The 24,878-nt window shown below is 43.4% G+C and overlaps 1 protein-coding gene across 1 annotated transcript in view; it reads left to right on the top strand.

Moving 5' to 3' along the window:
• Positions 1-2,829: 2,829 nt before the first annotated feature.
• kitlga (kit ligand a) overlaps positions 2,830-24,878 on the top strand; it is a 61,054-nt gene continuing 39,005 nt past the window's right edge. Inside the window, exon 1 of the mRNA XM_061722443.1 lies at positions 2,830-3,166. Coding sequence (XP_061578427.1) covers positions 3,152-3,166 — 15 coding nt within the window. The 5' untranslated portion in view covers positions 2,830-3,151. The remainder of the gene's footprint in view (positions 3,167-24,878) is intronic.

Below are 24,878 nucleotides of genomic sequence, written 5' to 3'. Positions count from 1 at the left end.
GTGCACCCAGGTGTGTTATACATCAAAATGTGCGTCTCCATCCTGCGACGATGCACATTACTTTTCTCATTCAAAAGCGTTACCGTAGCGACGCTAGACGCCAAAAAGCGCGACCCCCTTCATCTGATCGGTCCATACAGATAAAACTTCGTGCCTCAAGCCCCACAATACGGTTTGACGTACATGCACGAAAATCGGTACACACGTGTATCATGTCGCAACTTAAAGAAAAGTCTCTTGGCGCCATGGCTGAAACCGAACAGGAAGTCGGTCATTTTGAATTAATCATGTAATTTTGGCGCAATTTATGCCATTTCTTCAGCCGCTTCTTCGCACGAACCGTAACGTGCACCCAGGTGTGTTATACATCAAAATGTGCGTGTCCATCCTGCGACGACGCGCATTACTTTTCTCAGTCAAAAGCGTTACTGTGGCGACGATAGACGCCAAAAAGCATGCCCCCCCTTCATCTGATTGGTCCATATTTGATAGATCCTACTTTCTGCCATACATTTTGAATGGTTTGACATAAAGACTCGTGGGTGGTGTCATCTGACTCGGTTTTGAGTACTTGACCTTGATTGGCATGAATTAGCCCCGCCCCTTCTTCTGATTGGTCGATATCTGATAGTTCCTACTTTCTGCTATAACTTTTGAATGGTTTGATATAGAGAGTCGTGGCTGGTGTCATCCGCTAAATGTCCAGGCCTGAAGAATCTACATGCAAGTCATACAAGCGCTTCCACTGCAGCCTGAACGTGCACAAGGGTGCGAGGGCCCGTTCATCGCTGCTTGCAGCTTTAATTTTCTTTATTTTCAGATTTTGTACCCAGGTGTGTGCCTGGGCTATCTTTTCAGTCAAAGGTTCTCGTGTGGCGGAAACACGCCAGCTGAAGGGGCCGAGGAGACCGTCCTGTCCCTAAACTCCTGCTAGTGGAAATGTGCGTATTTAAAATTTTCAAAAAAAGGAAACGTGCGTATAGTGACTGCAAAGAGGCCCGCTCTCCCCAGATAAACGTAGACATCCTTGTCTTTTTGAAAAAGAATTTGAAATGATGAGCTCACTTATGCTTTGCTTTCTTTATTTTATTCTTCTCTAATGATGTGGACATTGGTTTCACTATCCGTGTCTCAAGGAAGATGACTTGCCCTTTCAAGTTGCACTTTAAGTTGTTTTCCATTAATTATGTTCAAAAGAAGGTATTATGTCTTGTGCACTTTCAGTTGATTTGTATATATTTCAATGTAATTTAAAAATGTTAATAAACAAAAAGACAAGCTCATTTTACTGTTAACAGTTTTTTTTTTCATTTTATTCACATTAATTTAGATATACTTGTAGAACTGGTCACGTTTGCTGCTTGTGCTAAATGCTGCATCTGGTGTTCTGAATGGGCACTAATGAAAATCGCTGTTTGAAAAGATTTATAATCCAACTTTGTCACTGGAATGCAGTCCAGTGGGACACAAGCGCTGTGCGACACAAACTTATATTTATTTGTCTTATCTTTTTGTTTTTTGATCCATTGCAGCCCTTGTTTATACGGCGACAGTCCAGTCCAGTCTGGTAGTTCTGATACCGTCTACACACCGGTGTGAAGCCATCGTGAGGGCTGACCGTAGAAGGTCTTTCATAGATGTCTTTATAGAGGGTCTGCATTGACATCACTTCCCCACATAACCACGCCCCCTTGATGTTTTGCTGAGTGGCAAAACATCACAAAAAATGCCTGCAACTAGTGGAGAAGACGGGAGAACAGCTGATTATCGGCTTAAATTAAAGGCATGCATTCATGCATTCATTTAGGAGAAATAAATCAGGCAGCTGCAGCTGATCCAGAACGCTGCCGCCAGAGTCCTTACAAACACCAGGAAACTGGACCATATTACACCGGTCATGAAATTGCTACACTGGCTTCCAGTGAGTCAAAGGATAGAGTTTAAAATCTTACTGCTGGTCTACAAAGCACTGAATGGTCTTGGACCAAAATACATGGTTGATCTGTTAGTTCCCTATGAAGCCCCCAGACCCCTGAGGTTCATCTGGATCTGGTTTGTTGTGGTTCCCAAGAACCAGAACCAAGCAAGGTGAGGCAGCGTTCAGTTATTCTGCTCCTCACCGGTGGAACAAACTTCCTGTAGACCTGAGGTCTGCTCCAACTGTCAGCTCCTTTAAATCAGGCCTAAAAACATTACTGTTTACTGAAGTTTAGTCCTAAATTAAATACTTACCTGCTGTACTCTACTCCCCTTATTTTTAACAACTTGTGCTTTTTATTATTTGACCTCTTTTCTAATAATTTTATTTCATTTATTTATTTAAGCGTGCTCTCAAATTAAATACTTTCTGAAAACCGCGAATGAGATGCGTACCTGCGTTACTCTACCGCCCTTAGTTTTCAGCAACTTGTGCTTTTTATTATTTTACCTTCTTTTCTCATAATTTTATTTGTTATTTACTGTCTAATTATGTCTTGCCGCTTTTAATGTTGATGTAAAGCACTTTGAATTCCCTTGTGTTGAATTGTGCTATAAAAATAAACTTGCCTTGCCTTGTGTTTGTGTTTACAGAAAGTGAAAAGTGGTTGAATAAAAATGACTTTCAGGCTTTGAGGGAGAAAACTGCCTTTCTTTCCATTCAAACTACTGGGAAACCTGCGAGTGAACCGGTGCCACAACCTGCGAAAAGCGCAGCGGCTCCAGGAACCGGTTTCCAGGCGCAGAAGCGGCGCGGCGGCGGCAGCTCTTCTCTTCTCTTCACACTGCGGCTCGTCAGAGGGCGGCTCTTTCACTGCTTTTCACGCATCATTATAAAGGCTTAACTCCCTCCCTCCGCGCGCTGTCCCGCTCCTCCGCTGAGCCTCGCTGTCTGGATCTATGCTGGAGCTCCTACTCGGGCTGTGCGCCCTGCGCCAAGAGCCCGCAGCTCGCAGAGACTGAACCCCCTCATTTCGTGTCGCTTTGCTCTGGTTTTTTTTTTTTTTTTGCCCCTTGTTCCACTTCTTGTACGGGCTTTTTCCTCCTCCTGTTTGGATACCGCTTACTGAGGCATTGGATATGTGCACACAGGATGATGACAATCCATTTCCTCCCCGTAGAAGTAAAATAAAATAGGCTTTCGCACACACTGGATTTACTCCTGTCGTTCCATATGAAGAAGTCAAAAGTAAGTGTCTGTTTCGCCTTTCTGCTCTGGAGAGGGGGGGTGGGGGGGGGAGGACAGTTTAGGGCTGTGGCGTGACGTGGGGGCAGCGGGACACGTTCCTGCTGCGCTCGAGTAGCCGGAAAAGCCGTTTTACATTTGGCACCGATTTTCCAACTCGTGCGCCTTTTTTTCCACAAATAAAAGAAAGTGGGTTTTTGTTGCAAACTTACGCGGGTGTAAGCGGCTCTGTGGAAGCAGGCTTCGCCGCGGGGGGGCGAGTGGCGGACCTGCTGTCCTCTCTAATACCACGTTTACGAAGCCGCTCCACCTGTCCCCGCAGCGCGTCCCGGCTCCGCGGGGAAACCGCGGCGCGCACCGACGCGCTCCGGGGCGGGTTTCCGCTGCGCCGGTCCGGCCACGCCGAAGCTGCGCTCTGATTCGGAGCCTCCGGCTCGGAGACCCCCTCACACCCGGTCCCCAGCCCGGACCACGACCCTCAGACCAATTGATCCGTGATTAAATGATCTCTCAGGTACTAATGACCCCAAATTGAGTGCAAAACGCATGAAACAGGACCACTTTCCCTTATTTTATTTTTATTTATTCATCTTTTTCACTTGGACCACCTCAAAGCCCCCATCAAAACCTTTTAATTCTATCTGTGATGTGCAAAAAAGAGAAAAAGCACCACTTTAGACCAGGTCCCGGATTAAATGATATTTTACACAAGTAAAGACTGGATATAATTTGTGAAACATTTCATTTTATCTATAATTTTCCTGCAGTAGGCAGTTAGATTTCTTTGGCCCTGATCCGACTCAAAAAAACCACAATACTTAAACGGTTCAATCTTGAATTACTTAATCCAGGTGTATCCTCAGGTCCTTTATCCAGGTTTGAAAGAAGGGATTAAGTGTAAGACAGTGACTTGTGAAGTATTTCTCACGTAGTTTTGGCAGTTAGACCTGCTCCCACCCAGAAATCACAACAGTAGTAGCAGATCTGGTGTATCTTCAATCCTAGATAACGACAAGTACTGAAACTGTTTGTTAACTTGCACATGGGGAATCTTCCTGTGTTTTTTGACGCCTTTCAAACTTGAATGAAATCATTTGTAGAAAGTGAAGACGGTCAATTTTGCATTGCACTGAAACTCAAAGGTCATTTTAGTTTGATGCCAGGTACTGTATCCTCGTTGAATCTCACTCATCTTATTTAACTCCTGCAGTTCTTCTAGTTGTTCGTTATGGATGTTAAAGTCGCTTTGCACTCGCAGCCAGTTCACCCGTCTAAATCAGAAGCTGCCGTAAGGATCTTATCTGCCTTTTCACCTGCTGCAGGTTGTTCGGGAGCTGCTCAGCGGGTTAAAACTCTGCACCCCCCCTAATCTCTGCTCAAAATGTGTAGAAAACTCCTGACGATTTAAAGGATCAGTGTTATTACCTCTGTCTAATCAGTGATTTCCACTTCATTCAGCACGCTGTCGCGTCCTCCTGCATGGTGACTGTTACCGAGCAGAACCGTTGCATCTTTTAAACTCATTAAAATCTGATGTGGAGTTGCCAAAAAAACAACAAAAATATGCCTGCACCCCCACATCAAACATCTGTGGTATTAAATGGATACCATAGATGAGTGTCCGGTGCACATAAGAAGTTGTCTAAAGTAAATTTAAGAGGGTTTAATCTGCATTTCATCCCCAGACTGTTTAAGTAAACCCTCTGCATTTCAGGTTTTTGGACCAATCTGTGGCTCACCCTGCAGCTTAAGCATGTTAATCTTTAAATCAGATTGAAAATACAAGAACACAAAGCATGTTAATATGAATGGAACTGGCTGTATACGTTTGTGAGTGTGTGTGGGTGTGTGTGTGTGAGGGGGAAGAAAATCCTTTTGAGGTCTCTGTTTCTGGGAGGCTGTCACCGCTCATATTCTTCATGCTACGTGCACATTTTCCTTTCTACTCTTGATCCCCTCTAAACAGGCCGCGCACCGAGTCGTGCCGCCAGGTTCCTCGAGCTGAAGCTGCTGCAGTTTAATCCACTCAAAATTTCAGTTTTCCTAAAGTCATTCTTGCCCTTTTTTCGACTGATTTCTGGTATTCTTTGTAAATTGTAGCGACGCTTGTTTACATTAGTCACATTTCCAGGGAGAGCGTGTCATGCAGGGTTGCCGGAGGTGATAGACGAGCCTGCAGCGCCACACCTACACACAACACTCGGCACCAGTAGGGGGCGCTAGTATTCTGACAGCAGTTGTGTGGGGCTTTGGGCTCAGAGGTTTAGAGGCATCACATGTCAGGCCCTCTGTCCTTCTTGAGACACACATGCACAAAAAAAGAAAACAGCCTTACTTCCTGTTAATTCAGTAGCGGTAGCTCCATTTGCTGGGCCAGACAGGTTCACTGAGGTACGGCTGAGGGGTTTTCCCTGGTAATGAATGTCCTTGCTGATAAGATGGTACATCCTGGTGAAGAGGCATTATATGCGTGTTTTGCGAGCAGCCGGGCTGCAGCTGAGACTGTAAATCCACAGACGCGCTGCTCACGTAACCAGGCTCGGTTTACCTGTCCGTCATTGTTCTCATCACTCGCCTGCTGGTGACCAGCGCAAAACACCAGAATCCCTCGAGACAACACCAAAAGAACAACATGCAATGAACAAAATCAATTCTCCTCTTTGCAGTTTTTCTTCAAGTAACACCACAGCATCATTCCTTCACATGTTTGGGCAATGCCCGCCTGTATTATCATTATGGCAAAAAAGTCAGTATATATATCCAATGTCACTGGAAAGGCTCCTGATTAATGATGACTCTCAGTTAAATTAACATTACAAAGAAAAAGTTGCTAAAAAAATGCTTGCTCTTCGATGGAAATCACCACACGATCTACCAAAATGTCACTAAACATTTTACATATGGAACTTTCAGTGGCAAGAATTCATGGTTGTGAACATTTATCTAATTTTTTTTTTATTTTGGTTTTGTTTGTATTGCTTTTTTTGTCCTGTTGTTGTTGTTGTTGTTATTGTTGTCTTGTTGGATTGCTACAGGGTGGGTGGGGGGTACGGGTCATTTTAAGGTTTTTGCTATACGTTTGCATGCATCATTGTTCGTTTTTAATTGTATGCATCAACAAAATAATAGAAAACAGTTGATCACAAAAAAGAATCTCTCAAGACGACGAGACTGTTCCAGTAAATTATATATTTACTTATTGAGCTTTAAAAAACAAAAAAGAAAGGACATCATGAGATCGATTAGGTCACATGTTCTGGGAGACATGCAGAAAGTGGGCGTCGTGGTAACCAGGGTGTTGACGTGTGAAAGTTACAATCTCCAACAATCACAGCTGAATGAATTTGTGGAGTTGTTAATGAGTTTCCCTGCAGCGGGAAGCCCAAAGCGCCGCGTCCGCAGAACGTTGGGTGTTTTCACATCAAGCGTTTTGTTTGTTTTAAGCAGAGCAACAACACATTGTTTGGCCTTCCCTGCCGGTTGGTCATCCCTGGATGGGATTCTGACATCTTATTGAGGCCTGGTGTGGACCCGGGTCAGCGGCTCTGACGGTTACTCATGTTGTCTTGTTCTTAACTTTAGTGAAGAATGTTGATTTGTCAGAGCTGCATACCGAGTAGTGTCTGTGAGTCACGCTGAAATCACAGCTCACATCTGACTGCATGTTTTTTATTTTCTCACATTCTCATCTTTGCAGTTGCCACATCACTGTGTCAGTTTAACTACCTGACAAATAGTAATGTTAGAGCTCTTAGCTCGTCCAAACATTCCTCTGCAGATGCTTGGCAGAGGTTGCAGATGGTATCATATTTTCTCTGTAATGGAACGCTTTCTTTCGGCATTTGATAATAAAATTCAGTGGCAAAAGGAAGTGAAGCTTCGTGTTTAAGTTGTTTAGGGCTCTCTCCCTCCCAGCACAGAAACATAAGAAAGGAGATAGAGAGACAGAATCATAAACCATTTCAGATGCTTCTCTTTTGCTGCTCTCTCCGTTTGAAGCTCAATTGATGAAAAAAATGAGTATTACGTTACATCAATTTTTTTTAACCTTGGCTATTCTCGACGAACTCTTTCTAATGTGTTTCTCGTGCATGCAGCGCTTCTCATTCTTTACATGCAGCACGCTTTCTCCATCGAATGACTCAAATGAATTGGCATAGGTGGGGAAGGGGCTCAGAAACGTTCTGGTCAGGCTACGAACACTCGGGCCTGCACTTCATTACAGAGTTGGGATCAAAGGTTCGATGCATTTGCTGCAGTGTGGACTGGATGTAAAAAAAAACAATATTTGGCTTTCTTGGCATGCAAGCAAGTGTATGAGATCAAATAACATAATCATGTTAGAAGACGAGTCCATATGCATCCCATTTGCATCCAGAACGCGAGCACGTAAACCAGAGGACGACACGGGATCATAACCAGAAGAAGTTGCCAGAACTGTTTACCTTCTGCTTTTCCAACAAAGTGCTTTTGTGCATTTATACTCACAAGTATTTTTGTGTTTTGTCAAAATGTTATTTCTGAAGTACAAAGAATTGGTAAAACCAGAACCAAAAGCATAATTTGAGGATTTTTATTTTGGTTTGCCACATCACTTGGGCCTGCACCAGATATTCAGACATCTGTGTTGCTCTTTGGTGGACTTCACGTCTTCAATATTGCTATCTGGATAATCCTTTTTTATTTCCCAATGTAATAGTTATCACTACACAGTTAAAACATGAAAAAAGCAACCCACCTTCAAAAATAGTTACAGAATAATCAAAAATAGTCACAGAAAACTCTCGGTAACGTTGCACATAACACCCATTTGACTTGTGCTTGGTTTAAGATTGAAAAGGTTGCCACTGTAGGGTTGTCACAGCCCCCAACACCCTGGACCCTTTAATTGGACTAGCTCAATCCCAGTAAATGCAAGGGGTTATGTACTTTCCATGGTCTTTCCATGAGAAGTTTGGTTCCGTTTGATTTCAGTCAGAACAACATGTTTACATGCATTTTAAAACAATAGAGGGAATGCGCATGACCTCACAGATGCGACTTCACAGCGGGTTTCGCCCACTGAGTGGCAGAAAGACTGAGTGTCAGAAAGACTGAGTGGCAGCGTAAACTTTCAGATTGAGCAACTGGAAAACATCTAAAATGGGAAAGAGCTGTTGTGCGATCAACTGTACTCATAGATTTAGCAAGTTATCGTTTTACATACTGCCGAAAAATAAGCTTAAGAGAGAAAAAATGGATCACTGCAATTCGCAGAAACAACTGGATTCCAGGCACCGAAACGTGGATTTGCGGTTCCCATTTTGTATCAGGTCATGTTGGATTTTTGGGTAGTAACGCTAAACGGTCAAATCATAAAGTTCGGTGTCCTCATCACTTTAATTTCTACAACAAATCCTGCCTTGAAATCGGACCAAGTGTCAAGACTTTTGTATGCCTTCAAGCTTTGCTCCATGTATTTCCCCGGCGTAGAAATTAAGTGCATATAAATATCAGGAAACTCGATTCGTGGCCAAATATTAATGTCCATGGACCACTGGTTCTTCAGGTAACTGTACGGGTCACTGTCAAGTCCAACTGCCTTTTAATTTAAGCCGATAATCAGCTATCACCTAACATCATATATGCTCTGAAGCCCATAAGATGGTATTCCGTCCTCGCGGTCGTGTACCCGGACAACAGCTTGACAGATAGCTAACAACAAACTCCAGCAAACCGTTTTCTTCAAAAGAGTATGGCTTTACTGTCGTTTCTGTAAAACTGAAATACAGTACAATACAAAATGTATGTTAATATACTGCATAAATTATACAAATGAAATATCATAATATTATAAATAGGTGGCATCTTATCAGCAATATTTTCCATATCTACTTACAGATATATCCACTTCAAGGCTTATATGAGGAGAAAAACGTCTTGACATCTACAATGTTTGGTGTCCACTGCACTAATGAGCACCTGGTGTATAACTAGTTGAACACCACTGAGTGGAAAAGTACTTGCAGAAATAACGCAATACTAGCACTGACCACCAGGGGTCAGTAATAATTAAACTGAACAGGTAACAACTGAACAGATGACAGGTTCTGAACAGGTGACAAGACACTCCCCGTCTGGTATACTAAAGTATGCCACTATAACATAAACTAAGAAATATTCAGTCTTTAGGAGACATGATAAGCACCGTCTCAGATATGGGTCTCAAGAATGTCTTAGCTGTCCCATGCTTGGTGATCTTCACTTCGATTCTTCTTGTCTTCCCATCTTTGTCCGGGAATGTCTTGCTGACGAGCCCTATAGGCCAGTCATTGCGCTTGGCTTGTGCATCTTTGAGCAACACCAAATCGCCTATTTTGAGGTCAGGGCGTTCGTTTTGCCACTTGCTGCGACTTTGTAGTGTTTGGAGATATTCGCGTCTCCAACGACTCCAAAAGGTGTTTGCCAGATGCTGAACCTGTTTCCACTGCTGTCTGTGGAGATCCGCATCAGTGAAGCTTCCTGGAGGAGGAAGTGGAGTGCACACCTTCTGGGTTAGAAGCATAGCCGGCGTCAGGAGAAATGGAGAGTCTGGATCCATTGAAATAGGGGTGAGGGGTCTGGCATTGATTATGGCGGTAACTTCTGCCATCAGGGTGGAGAGCACTTCGTGAGTCAGGCGAGTAGGGCTAATCTGGAGCAGCATGGAGTCGAGGATACGCCTTGATATGCCTATCATCCTTTCCCAGGATCCTCCCATATGGGATGAATGAGGCGGGTTTAGGATCCATGAGCATCCTTCTTCTCCCAAATACCTTCTGATGCTAGGCATGTTGGGGTCGGATAGCAGAAAACCCAACTCTCTGATGGCGCCCACGAAATTAGTTCCACAATCTGATCGAATCTGCTTGGCAGGTCCTCGCAGACTAAAGAACCTGCGCAGTGCATTAATAAAGCTTGACGTGTCCATTGACTCGATCAATTCAATGTGAACGGCGCGTGTACTTAGGCAAGTAAAGAGAACAGCCCATCTTTTACTGTTCGCTTGTCCTCCTCTTGTCCGTCTTGTGATCACATGCCAGGGGCCGAAGACGTCCAGTCCCACGTAGCTGAACGGAGGGTCACTACTCAGGCGATCGTGGGGTAGGTCGGCCATCCTCTGCTCTGTAACTCTTCCTCTGAGTTTGTTGCATGTAATGCAGTTGTGAAGGATGCTTTTGATCAACCTCCTTGCTCCCATGATCCAATATCCTGCAGTGCACAGTGCACCTTCAGTGAAAACTCTGCCTTGGTGCATCACCCGTTGGTGATAGTGTTCCACAAGCAGCTTTGCAATGTGGGTCCGTCCCGGGATAATAAGAGGATGCTTTTCTTTGTAGGCAAGTTCTGATTGTCTGAGCCGTCCTCCTATCCTCAGGAGTCCATCTTCATCGCAGTAGGGGTTGAGTTTCCTCAGAGGACTACTTCTTGAGAGATCCCTTCCAGCTGCTATGCAGTCCAGCTCGTTCTTGTAAGCTTCTCTCTGCACGCATTTGATGATGACGAGTTCAGCTTTCTTCAGTTCTTCAACTGTACGAGGCTGCTTGCAGTAATGCCATGAACCGCAAGTTTGATCCTGGGCTCTGTTTGTCGCCTTGTAGGATTCTACAATGTGGATGAGTCCGCTGATGGCTCGCACAAGCCTCTTCCATGAGGAGAAACGCTCAAATCTGTGAGATTCAAGGTGAGTTCGATCCTTGGACACATCAGTGATGTGTGCCCGTACCTCTTTGTCTGAATCAGGCTCGATTAGATCAAAGGCTTCAGGTGTAGACTGTTCTGCTGCTTGTAGCAGAAACTCGGGTCCTTTGAGCCAGGTTGTATTGCCCAACATGGCTGCAGGCACAGAACGTGTAGCAATGTCAGCAGGGTTATGACTTGTGGAGATGTAGTGCCACTGGGTTGGTTCAGAAGACCTCCGTATACGCTGCACTCTGTTGCTCACATAGACGTAGAACCTTCTTGTTTGGTTGTTAATGTAACCCAGGACAACTCGGCTATCAGTGTAGAACTTGACATCGTCCAGAGCCACGTCTAGTTTGCTTGTGACTAGCTCGGCAACCTCCACAGCCAGGACGGCAGCTCCCAGTTCCAATCTTGGAATAGTGTGGGCTGACTGAGGAGCTAACTTTGCTTTTCCAATGACGAATCCTAGTTGACGATTTTGATAAGCATCAGTAACTTGGAGATAGGCGACAGCTGCGATAGCTTTCTCGGAAGCATCAGAGAACACGTGCAGCTCCCTTCTTGTTGCTGTTGAAATTGTCGAAGCAGAATAGGGTCTTGGAATCTCTAACTGCCTGAGGTCTTGAAGAGAACTTCTCCAAGAATTCCACTTATCTTCCCTTTCTGGAGGAAGAGGAGAGTCCCAATCTGAGGCTTCATTAGTGAGTTCTCGTAGCAAGATCTTTCCCTGTATGGTAACAGGTGAAACAAATCCCAGTGGATCGAAGAGTCCGTTGACAGTAGCTAGGACACCCCGACGTGTGAAGGGCTTCGTTGATTCTGCTACTTGAAATTTGAAGACATCTTTCTTCAGATCCCAGCTTACCCCAAGGCTCCGTTGAATGGGAGTGGGATCGACATCCAAGTTCAGGTCTTTTAGTCCCTTTGCTCGTTCCTCGGCAGGGAAAGCTTCCATAACTTCTTGCCTATTAGAAGCTACTTTGTGAAGTCGCAGGTTCGACACTGCAAGCATCTCCTGTGTCCGCCTCAGCAAGTCAACGACTTCACGTGTTGTGGGCCGGGACAAGAGTCCATCGTCCACATAGAACTCTCTTTCAATGAACTCCTTGGCATCAGATCCATATTCACCTTCACCGTGAGCTGCAGCACGCCGAAGACCATAGATTGCAACCGCAGGCGAGGGACTGTTGCCGAATACGTGAACCTTCATGCGGTACTCACATATGTTCTTGCTGGGGTCGTTGTCCTTGTACCAGAGGAAACGTAGAAAATCCCTGTGATCTTCTCTCACAACAAAGCTGTGGAACATTTGCTCGATGTCCACAGTGACAGCAATCGGTTCCCGTCTGAATCGCATCAGTACGCCTATGAGACTGTTATTCAAGTCCGGACCAGTCAAGAGAACATCATTCAATGACACGCCTTTCCACTTTGCACTGGAATCGAAGACGACACGAATCTGGCCTGGTTTCTGCGGGTGGTAAACCCCAAACGTAGGTAAGTACCAGCATTCTTGTCCATCCTTCAATGTAGGAGCCAGCTCTGCGTGGTCACGGTCGAAAATATTCTGCATGAATGTGATGAAATGACTGTTCATGTCGGGCCTTTTCTCCAGCATGCGCTGAAGAGAGTTAAGTCGCATAAGGGCCTGCTCTCGGTTGTTCGGGAGTCGCTGACGTAGTCTTCTGAATGGCAGTGGTGCCACCCAGCTGTTACTGTCATCCATATACATCTCTTTGTCCATGACTTCCAAGAACTGTCTGTCTTCAATAGAGAGTCCAATCTTGTTGTCATCTGCAGATGTACTGAAGATAGAGCTTCCCAAGTTGTCCTCTTGGATATTGCAGGTGCCTTGTGCTGCGGCAACTTGATGTGCTGGCTTTGGGACGTACTGCTCCTTCACCTGGATCTTGTTCGGACATGGTCTGAAGAATGAAGGGCGTTGGTTCTCCAGCACATTGGTGTGGTAGCTTTTGATGTCTGTAGGTTTATGGGCTGCCTCAAGGCAGACTTCTCCTATGATGACCCATCCAAGGTCGAGTCGCTGTGCGTAGGGGGCATCATTTGGACCGTTCCGCTGCTCCCGCACCTTATGCACTCTAAGGATGTCGCGGCCTAGTAGGAGGAGGATCTGTGCTTTAGAATCCAAAGGTGGTATGCTGTGTGCTATTGCTTTGAGATGGGAATGATGCAACGCCGCCTCTGGCGTAGGTATTTCAGCTCTGTCGGTAGGAATGTTATTACACTCTATCAGGATGGGTAGAGACACTCTTGTGGTTCCATCGACAGATTCCACCACAAATCCTTTAGCTCTTCTTCCAGTCATCGGAGTCGTACCTGCACAAGTACGAAGTGTGAACGGAGAATCTGACCCTTTGATGTGGAACATATCAAAAAGCTCAGACCGTGCAAGTGACCGATTGCTTTGGTCATCAAGCACAACGTATGCTCTTGTGGCGCTCTCTGGGTGTGTTTCTGGGAATATATTAACCAGGCAAATCTTCGAACAGGATCTGCCGCTTTGACCCTTTCCACAAACATCAGTACATTTTGAGGTGACTGTAGATTGGGCTGGCTCTCCATCTCCCTCCCCGCCATGCTCAGACGGGGCTGAAGGGGCAGGTCCTGGATGAAGTGCAGCGATGTGGCGATCACTTTCACATTCCTTGCATTTGATGGCTGCGGTGCAGTTCTTGGCTTGGTGAGTTGTTGTGGAACAACATCTAAAGCAAATACCGTTTTCTCTGAGAAAAGCCTTGCGCTCTTCGAGAGGCTTGCTTCGGAATCCTCTGCAGCGAGCTAAAGGGTGCGGCTTTTTATGGAGAGGGCATAGCTTTTTAACATCACCAGTCGTGGAGCCTGAACCATCTTTCTCTTGTGCGACATCTGTCTTATGTACAGTTATCATGTTCTTGCCTTGTCTTTTGAATGGCTGCTCTGGCTTAATATAAGATGAATAAGTCGTCGAGAGCCTAAAACTTGGGTCATTGCGAGCTCTTGCCTCTCGGCTGATGAAATCACAGAAGAATTCAAAAGGGGGAAAGGCAACTAGATTCTCATCTTTGTATCTGGAACCCTGTGAGATCCACTTCTCTTGAATGTTGTAGGGCAATTTCTCCACAATAGGTGCGATACCACGTGGAGTGTCTAGATACCCCAAACCAGTCAGGTAACCCTCGAACTTGGCCGATTCCAACTCTTGGAGTAGGTCGCTGAGCTCCCTCAGTTGCATAGGGTCTTTATTAGTGATTTTAGGAAATTTGTCCAGCCTGTCGAAGAGGGACTTTTCGATTACTTCCGCAGACCCGAAGCATTCTTCCAAGCGTTGCCAAGCTTTGTGCAGGCCGAGATCTGGATCACTTATATGCACTGCACGCATTCTCTTCACATGTTTTGCAGACTCACTTCCCAACCACTTAACCAGAAGGTCAAGTTCTTCATTGGCACTGAGTAGTAGACCATCAATGACGTTCTTAAAGGATGTCCTCCAAGCCCGATAATTTTCAGGTGAATCATCGAACTTGGTAAGACCGGAAGTGACAATGTCTCTGCGTGCTAGATACCTAGCCATGTCACTGATGTTGCTTGTATCACCGGTTTCAGTGGGTTTGTGTGGTGGTGAGCTTTGAAACCTGCTGGGTTTGCGGTGCTCTGGCGAAGGCCGGTTAAGTTTTGTCATTGGCCTACCATGTTGTTGTGATGCAGGAACGTCTTCATGCTGTATAGTAGAGAAGCGCTGTGTATCATATGAGACATTCAGGCGCTGCCTTGGTGGTGTGGGTGATCTCAGTACATGGACTGTAGGCTCTATGTGGGTCATAGCTCGCTTATGGCCATCAGCAGACCGCTTATCGCCTTCAGCAGAGTGAAAATTCTCTTCAGCAGACAGCCGTAGCTCTGACTGTTGTTCTACGTACTGCCGTGTGCGTTCGGTGATCACATGAGTGATAGGTTCTCCAGCACTGCTTTTATCATCCCCAGCTGACTCAAGGACATTCACTACAGCCATGGCTTCTGCCACTTCTTTATCATGTTGCAAGTTCTTTAATTTAGCATCCAACTGGGCTTTCTCAATCAAAATCTGTGATTCCTTCCTGGCATACTCAGCACGTGCACGTGCAACTTCCACTTTAACACGTGCCCTGACAGCTGCTGAACTGATAGCAGAAGTATTCGATTTCCTGGTACTGCAAGAGGCTTCTGACCTTGTCTTCAATTGGCTCGATTGGCTCATCTCAAGTTGACTTTTACTTTCCTCTTCTGTAGACTCCATTGTCACCTCTTGTTTTATCGACATCAGGCAGTATTGCTGTATACCTGGTGTGAGCAGGGGTGGTGATGAGGATGATGATGTTGGCACTCTGTATGAAGATTCCTCTCCTTGTGACGATCTGCCCGCTGAGTAGATATCTTTTTACTATTCCGTCCTCGCGGTCGTGTACCCGGACAACAGCTTGACAGATAGCTAACAACAAACTCCAGCAAACCGTTTTCTTCAAAAGAGTATGGCTTTACTGTCGTTTCTGTAAAACTGAAATACAGTACAATACAAAATGTATGTTAATATACTGCATAAATTATACAAATGAAATATCATAATATTATAAATAGGTGGCATCTTATCAGCAATATTTTCCATATCTACTTACAGATATATCCACTTCAAGGCTTATATGAGGAGAAAAACGTCTTGACATCTACAATGTTTGGTGTCCACTGCACTAATGAGCACCTGGTGTATAACTAGTTGAACACCACTGAGTGGAAAAGTACTTGCAGAAATAACGCAATACTAGCACTGACCACCAGGGGTCAGTAATAATTAAACTGAACAGGTAACAACTGAACAGATGACAGGTTCTGAACAGGTGACAAGACAGATGGTATTTATGTCAGCTACTACTTTTATGACTATACAGTTTTTATTACTATAGTCATATAATGTGTAAATGTATATTGGTAGTAATGATGATAATAAAGATAATAACAATGCGCCAACGTTCCATCCCTTGATCAAAGCTCTAAATACTCATAGTAGCCTTGTGCCAAAGCTTTGTAGCTTATAAAATGGTATTCAGCCACATCGGCTACCTCTGCTCTGCCTTTGCTGTGGTATGCAGGACAAGTTAGGGGTTTTTGCAACTAGGGCTGAGGATCGATTCAAATGTCAAGATTCGATTCCAATTCTTAAGATTCAGAATCGATTATCAAGATTTGATTCGATCCGATTCGATTCCGATATCGATTTGGGTTAGTGTTATTAAAACAGTTTTTTGAGCTGTTGCATGAATTATATGACTGTAGTTATGCAAAATATTACTACTAGTATTATATTGAGATTCAACAGCAAGTATTGGCAGCTAATGATGCTGTAAGGACCAATCACCTCCCAGAATGCTGATATAACTGCTTTCAGAAACATCTGAGGGGCAGAATTACCAAACAGATCCAGGGAGGAAACAGAGGCCCTATGAAATCGCTTTTATTTTTTTCCATTTTCGTCGTATTTTGGTTTTTAATTTTTGAGAATTTGGTTTTTAACCTTTTCAGCAAATGTAACCCGAAGACAGTATATAAAGTAATGAAATATGGACAATTTATACAATTATAACTGAAAACTTTAATGGTTTTTTTTTACCTTTAAACATATTTAAAGGCAAAAACATGGCACCAGTTATTCTTGTGTCCAACAAAACATTAGTTTTTTGGGAATAAACAAAAAAATACCAGAAGTTGTAAGGTAATGATGAAAAAAAATTGATCTAGACATACAAATCGATTTTTAGGAATTAATATGAGAATTCATTTAGAATCGGATTTTTTGTTTTGTTTTGTTTTCAACACAGACCTATGTGCAACACATAACCCAGAGTTTGTGTCTGAGCATCTGATGTCTTCCATGTTTTATGTCCTGTAGTAACGGGCCAGGACACACTGCCAGCCTAACCCTCCCCCTGCCTTTCAACAAGATATTCAACACAGATGATACAAGCAGTGGCGATGCCTGCCTGGAAACCCAGATGTTTAGCCTTGTTGTTTTCTGTTATGTTTGTAATAGAAAACCTAAAAGATCTCCCCTTGAAGTCACTCACCAAAGTGTGTCAGATGACCTGAAGTATGTTTGTGTTGGAGAGTTGAAGAGCTTTCAAACTAATAAAACCAGCCAGGAGCTCGAAAACTCACTGGAGGAATAACTACATCATGCTGAGGTCTGAAAGTCAGGAATTTATTTTCAAGCTGTTGTGCAATCTCAAAATTAATAGTTGTGCCACTTCTAGGATTTATCGTACCTGGGCTGGGGCTTTTCTCTGGGGAGAAAAAAAGGGGGAATGATTTGACTTGGGATCATGTGAATTCAAACGCTAGTTGGGAAATCAGTGTCACATGGATACGGCGCAGCACCAGAGCCAAGCTGATGGTTTTGTTTTGTCTATTGGCAGGAAGTTTGAACCAGAAGCCACTGGAATAGGTTTTTTCTCTTTTTTTGTTTTTCTTTTTTCCAAAGACAATTAACAAAAACTAAACATGGCAGATTTTTATTTTATTTATCATTTTTATTTTCCATTTAATTTTATTTCATTTCTGAACTTATTTGAAAGGATGACTAACAAGCACTTTGCAACAGACCCATTTGCTGCTTCCAGACTGTTACTGTTTCCCCTAGATGTGTGCAAAACCCAAATAACGGAAAGAAAACAACCTCCCGAATATCGGAAAAACCTTTGTACACTCTCATTCAGCCGATTCCATAATCCAGTTTTTTTGCAAATGTGTAATGGAAACGCTTTTGCACGTCTCTGGCAGTGCTGGATGTGACGTAGCCGGTCGATCTGAAGTCATCAAATCTAGTTTCTAGCTATTTTGGACCTCATGGCTGAAAACGGGTAAATGGCATGGTTCTCGCACGGTTTCAGTATTTTGGCCCCAAAGTGGAAACCCAAATCAGAGAAATATGTCGAGCACACAAAGCATCAAAATGACTAAATGGGAAAAAAAAAAATCATGTGGGCCCCATATATTTTTTTTTAAATAATAAAATTCACATTACAACATTAACCAGTTGGATCCCACCTAAAGAAAAAAAACAAACAGTTAGACCCCACTTAGAATCCATTTCAGGAAACAGAGGTAGAGCTTTCTTGGAGCTTGCAGACAAATCCACATGGAACCGGTGTTAAAACCCTTTTTTTTTAGCTTATATGGGGCCCACATAGAAAACACAGACTGGGAAATGAGCAAAAAGGGCGATGAAGCATTGAGCATGTATGTTGTAGTGCATGAGTCTCCACAGAGGACAGATGTTGACAGAAATCATTAACTATTCAACTTGTAAAGTAGATATTATTATGACCTTTCGCTGAAAAAGATAAAAAGTTGACAGAAGCCCGCTTTTACCACATCTTTACAGCTCTGTTCACAGCAGCCAGTTCAAAGGGGCGGTGTCAGCCACTTGACCAGCCAGATGAAGATATGGAGGCTGGATATTGTCATGTGGAGAGTTTCTGTCTGCATGTGTGCTGGGGTTCACTGCTGATCTTTGGTTGGGCACTTTTCATGCTCTTAATTGTTGATTTTTTTTTTTTTAACCCTGAATATGAACTTTTGAAGTCAAATGTTGCAGAACCATGTATCCCTTAAATGTCAATAATTCAGAGTAGACTCAACACCTCTCTAAGCATCGCTGTAGGGAGCTGTATTTTTAGCTTTTATGTTACTAGAAAGGCTGACGAAGGCAAGATTTCATCACTCCAGCAGTGCTTTCGATGAGAGTCTGGATGTATTATAAAAGAAGGTTGTCAAATCTGATGCTAATATTCCAAAAGACTCTAAATCAGGGGTCTTCAACCTTTTTTTTTTAGCCCAGGGACCCCTTGGATGAGAGAAACACAGAGCAGGGACCCCTGCTTGTCCTTCTTATTTTTTCCCTTTTTTTTATGTGTCAAGTTTTAAACCTGGCTTATAATAACTTTTGAATGTGTTTTATTCTGCTTATATCATCTTATTAACCAATTCCTGACTGGGTTATTAGCCTACATGTGTTTATGGTTGATGAAACTTTGGCCTCGTCACACATGGAAGGAGTAACGTTAGGCCGAGCTGTAACGTTACAATCTCCAGCTTTAGGCTTCGTTATTGTCACAAATTTATCCATCAGGTCTAACTAGCGTTAAATATGAAATAGCCAAGTCAATTTCGCAACAAATTTTCTTTTCTTTAAAAGCTAGCCAGCTCTTTTTTCCGCTCTAAAGTTCAAATTAGTCACATGACTCCCATCATGGGAATCATTTATGTAGCGTTGTAGACTAAATAGTTATTGTCAAAAGTAGATTATTATCATATAAACATATATATATAAATCATATATAGAGAGAGAGAGAGAGAGAGAGAGAGAGAGAGAGAGAGAGAGAGAGAGAGAGAGAGAGAGAGAGAGAGAGAGAGAGAGAGAGAGAGAGAGAGAGAGAGAGAGAGAGAGAGAGAGAGAGAGAGAGAGAGAGAGAGAGAGAGAGAGAGAGAGAGAGAGAGAGAGAGAGAGATATTTTTTTTTACAGACATGGTTCATGTGGTTTTTCCAGCTTAAACTTTCATGGATAATTAGACCAAGGAAGGTTGTTGATGTTACCTGAGTGAGCGGGTCATCTCCTATAGACAGACCGGTGTTAGATTTACAATATATTTTATTTTTTGATGTAAATATAATTAAATTAGATTTTTTTTATATTCAGTGATAGTTTGTTAAGTTTAAACCATTTTGAAATGTTTCTAAATCATGGTTAGCCTTTCCCTTTGGGGATGAAAAATCATTATGTGAAATAAATAAGTTTGTATAATCGGCAAACAGTACAGAAAACAAGGAGGACAAGGCTGCAGCCAAATCATTTATATAAATCAAAAATAACAGGGGCCCTAGTATAGACCCCTGGGGGATCCCGCATTTTAAGGCGGCCCTCTCTGATGATTTACCATCAATGATAACAAATTGCTGACGGTTATGAATATATTTGAAAAGCCACACATGAGTGATTCCAGCAAATCCATAGTGTAATCATTTTTGAAGAAGAATATCAAAATTAACTGTGTCAAAAGCTTTGGATAAATCAAGAAAGATTCCCAAAGCGTATTCATTATTATTGATTGCAGTCTGATTTTTATCAACCAATTGAAGTATAGCCATTTCTGTAGAATGATTTTTCCTAAATCCATATTGGTGTTTATACAGTATATTACAGTCCTGCAAATGTTTCATCATTCTGTTATAGACCAATTTCTCCAGGATCTTTGAGAAACATGGGAGAACAGAAATGGGCCGGTAGTTACTAAACACACTATGGTCTCCAGATTTGTAAACAGGGACTACTTTGGCAATTTTGTGGTCATTGGGTATTATTCCAGTTTCTAGAGATTTGGTGAAAATATGGGTCAAAGGCTTAGCAATTGAATGTCTAGTTTTCATAATTAAGTTAGATCTGACCTCATCATGATAGCCAGCCAGCCAGCCAGCCAGCCAGCCAGCCAATATATATATATATTTTTTTAACTGTCACAAATTATTTTGGTTGAAATTGCCTGTATTTCTTTTTAAGTTGGAGGACCCCCTGCACTACCTCCACTGCCCCCGGTTGAAGACCCCAGCTCTGTATTATATCTACTTCAAACAGGATTTTGTTGGTTAACATGGTGTTTTTTCTCTTTTACAAAGACGTTGTTATTTTTTGCCGGTTTCTTCGAAGCACAGTCACAGACAATGTGAAGACGTGCAATCGAGTAAGAATGATGATCATCTTGTGAGTGAATTAGTTTGTTCCACCTTTTTCTCCAAAGGAAGGTCTGATTTCAGAAGCTTGTTACTCATGTGGGGTCATCTGCTCAGGCCCCTCTAAGCTTCTTGGTCTTGAGATTGACAAGTCGCCTCAGCTCACATGACTAATAGAAGCTGGAGGGCCGCTCAACATAAAAACCGCTGGGTATTTTCGCAAGCGAGGGCTCATCCTTTGTGAATAATCTCGACTGAGCGACCATTGTGTGCATCTGACTAAAACCACGGCTGGAGGGCATATAGATGGCTCTGCCTTATCCGTGGATTTGCTAACATGGAGCTGCAGTTTTCACATGATCAGTTTCCCCTCCAGACACGGAAAGAAAACACAGTGGACAACTGATACAGAAGTCGGGACCTCAGTTAGTTATCAGTTCTGTCAAATAGACATCAAAAGAAGCTCTGTGGGTGATGTGTGCCAAATCGGCACCGCCTTAAGCTTGATATGCTGTAAAACTCATATTTGTGGTGTCGGGCGCTGTCTGCTGCAATTGCTACATGGTCTCATGAATTTGATATTAGTTCTCTGAACTTCAGGCTATTATTTTTGCATTTTCACCTGAAAATACCATTAAACTCTGTCAGTGACAGTTAATCAACTTTTGGCGCTTTTGCATTAGTATCAGTTCAGCTCGGTTCTACCCGTTTTGCGCTTTCGCACTAGGGCTGAGACGAGTAAAGCCGCTCCAAGTCGATACTTTTTTCTGTAACCATTTCAGTGAGGTTCTGAAAGCGGGCTGAGAAGGGACTATTTCTGACGTCACCACCTCCTTGCCACCGATTGGTCGGGGGGCGGGGACGTCACCACCCTCCGTGCCTCTGATTGGTCGGGGGGCGGGGCCGTCAGACGTTTGAATCAGGAAGCGGGAGTCATAATACATCCATGGAGTCAGCGCGAGGCGACTCGCGGCTCGCGGCGATTTTATTATAAAGCGCAAAACGTCTGTTTGGTGATCCAACTCTGAGGTGCAGATGTTCATAAACCTGGTGGCTGTCGAGAAAAAAATAAAAAAGCGATGTAGACGGGCTGTTTTACTCTCAGCCGCTCCCGGCTCCAGCTGATTTCTGATCAGCGCCGACACGGACAAAGCGGTTGCGCAATCGAGTACGTCACAGCAGCTTCACCCAAACCTGCCCGCTTCTCCCCTGGCAGTGCGAAAACACATGTGTGGGGCCGTGTAAAGCCGCGCCGTGCCGTGCCGGGCCGAGCCGATACTAGTGGAAAAGTGCCATTTGAGGCCAATATGAATATCCTTGAGCTCCACAGATAAGAAAAAAAAAGACAAAATTTGTTTTGTACCTCTGTCCTCGTCAGAACTGTAAATTAGAAAGAAAATGGCTTAATAACAAAGAGTCTGTTACACCGATGTTTGTGTACTTGTGCTAAAAGCTCCCAGCTGAAACTGAAACGGATATTAATCCCCCATGCCGTCCCCTTGCACTCCAGCTGCAGCGGCTCCAGGTGGTCCCTTTACGTCAATGCTATGCTCACCAGAGGAAAGCCTTGGACCTATATAAGCTGGATTTTTCAAAACCAATATTTACTTTGAGGTTTTAACCCTTGTGAGGTGCTAAGGCTCGGGTCAGAATGACCCATCCCAAAGCGAGGGCCCTCAGCTCCTCACAGGGCTCGCCTAACCCATAGTGCCTTGCGAGGGTTAAACCATCACATTTATGAATGTTTTTTAAACAAAAGATTTCAACTATTTTCTCTTTCTAAATTCAAAGAGAAGAGGAAGTCCATTACTGGAAAAAAGTCAGGAGGAATTCAGACGTGCAAGTTTCTTAACATCAGCATCATACTTAAATCTGTGAGATCAGGGAATTGGCAGAAACCAAGCAACCTTCCTTGAGCTGGTTCCTGGGCCATGCTCAGACTGCAGCCTGAATTAAGGCAAGGCAAGGCAAGTTTATTTGTATATAGCACAATTCAACACAAGGTAATTCAAAGTGCTTTACATCAACATTAAAAGCAGAAAGATACAAATAAACAGTAAATAAAAAATACAATGATAAGAAAAGAGGTAAAATAATATGAAGCACAAATTGTTAAAAAAGTAAAAAGTAAGGGCAGTAGAGTACAGCAGGTACACATCTCATTCTTACAATGGCAAGAATTACGTTTCTATACGGTCAAAACGTACAAAGACCGGGTCAAATACAGTATTACAAAAGTAATCTGTAACAATTTGTACGGTGAATTAAACCGATCTGACAATTCTATGCCACAATGTCTGCATTCATGTCTTATTTAAAGTCAGGAATTAAAGTCATCTCTGTTCCCTTGTTAACGTTTCCTAGTCCTCGCGGTGCCTTTGGTAGCGGATGTCCGTAGAACTGATGTAAACAAACCAACATCGGCAGTGGTGAACAGGCTTTTCTAAATGTCTACATGCTACGGGGGAAGCACCAGGGCTGAGGAGGCTGTTTATGAACTGATCTGTTTCACCGTCTGTCCAGGAGCTGTTGTAGACGTCATCACTTTGCTGTGTCAAAATATCGCCATAACCCCTCGCCTTCGTCACTTTGGGAGATGTAGTTGTTGGCATGACGTTGCAAATAACACAAAAGATTACTTAAGTCCTGATCGATCAACCAGACTGTATAACTTGAGATGCATCTGTGAACACCTGAGTTGAATCAATCATTGGAAACAATCTGTGTCTGGGGTTCGAATCTGATTCGTGAAGAATTGTTCATCATTGTGGTCTTTGTCTGTTCAAACTAGATGATCTCAATCAGTAGAAATCAGATGTGGGCTGGCGGTCTGAACGTGGATTTAATATCTGAAAGAAGATACTCAGATATCCACTCAGTCCTTCGTTAGATGGACGTCCCATATCTCTCTTTGATTTTTTTGGGGGGGCTGTTGGCCCCTCGAACGTAAACCACCAAGAAATGTTGATCCCAAACTTCTACGATATCTGACTTTGACTCAAGACGAATGTGGCACATATCGACCAGACGTAGAACCGGTTCCTCACTTTCCTCAGGCCTCTCGGCCACGTCTGGCCCTCACGACAAACACCATATCCCAGGTCAAAGCGAGTGAATGAGATTTTGGCCACTTCTGGCTCATACAACACATGCCTCAACCCAAGTTTAGCCCAGTTCATGAATTTCAGGACACAACTGACCCACTTGGCATGAGACAATGGCATAATTTAGCCCTAAGTGCCAAAAGTGGTGCAGATTAGGCCCAGATGTGTCTCCTTTCTTGGTTTGTTCATTTTAGCTGTTAAGTGGATGACAGCATGCTTAAGACATTGGCTCACTTTCAACTGAGTGATAACAAGCTGACAAAATAACTCCTTCCACATCCCATTTATTTCAAGAAAAAGATTTTTTCTTCTTCTGGCTCACCAGCATTTCTGTTGCCCACTCCTCGGTTGGTCTTCCAGACATTACTAATTTGTTCCTCTCGTTCTCGGGCATGTACGCTTCGCTCTTTGCTGTAGCTTGTGTGAAAGGCTCAAGCACTTGGAGACTTGGATAATGATGTCAATAAAGTGTGAGATGTGTTACATGAATTTAATTGTAATTCGAGTGGACAAAATGTTCCACCAGTTGTGGAGCACCCACGACTGGTCATGTTTATTGACTGTTTCTGCTTTATTACCAATCTTCAAAGTGATTTTGTTTATTTAAACACCTTCTATGCATGCCTCCATCACGTCTGTCATTGGACAAGGAATTGAGTTATACCCTAAACATGTTATGAGTCCATCAGAGACTATTGTTTTTAGAGTGAAGAATACTGATCTTGCAGGAAGACCCATAGGGATTCTGCTGAGCTGTTGGGAGATGACTTGTGAAGGTAATACTTCTGCAAGTTGTGTTGTGTAGGGTATCTGATAACCAGCGTAGTTGCACAACTCAGATTTCTTTCTTGTTTGCTAAGACAAATTCCCTTAGTGCATATTAACCAGATCTGTCCCTTCCCTTCCTCTTTTGTTGACACAGTAAGTAATGCGGCTATACAAAGTCACTGTAAGAGGATTATAAAAAATCACATTTCCTTTCCAAGGAAAACAAGACAGCATACCATCATTGAGCACATTTCATCTCCATCTCCCTCTGTCACATTTGCTGCCAGTAGTGATATTGGATTGCCTGCTGGTCACCAACAGGACGATGTGACTAGAGTCAAAGCATCAGTATTTCAAGTCAACACATACTCCTACGAAACAGCAATAC

The sequence above is a fragment of the Cololabis saira genome, chromosome 5 (assembly GCF_033807715.1).
Source record: "Cololabis saira isolate AMF1-May2022 chromosome 5, fColSai1.1, whole genome shotgun sequence".
In the NCBI taxonomy this organism is placed as follows: domain Eukaryota; kingdom Metazoa; phylum Chordata; class Actinopteri; order Beloniformes; family Belonidae; genus Cololabis; species Cololabis saira.
Note: the sequence above shows the minus strand (reverse complement) of the source record. Positions and strands in the feature narration are given on the sequence as shown.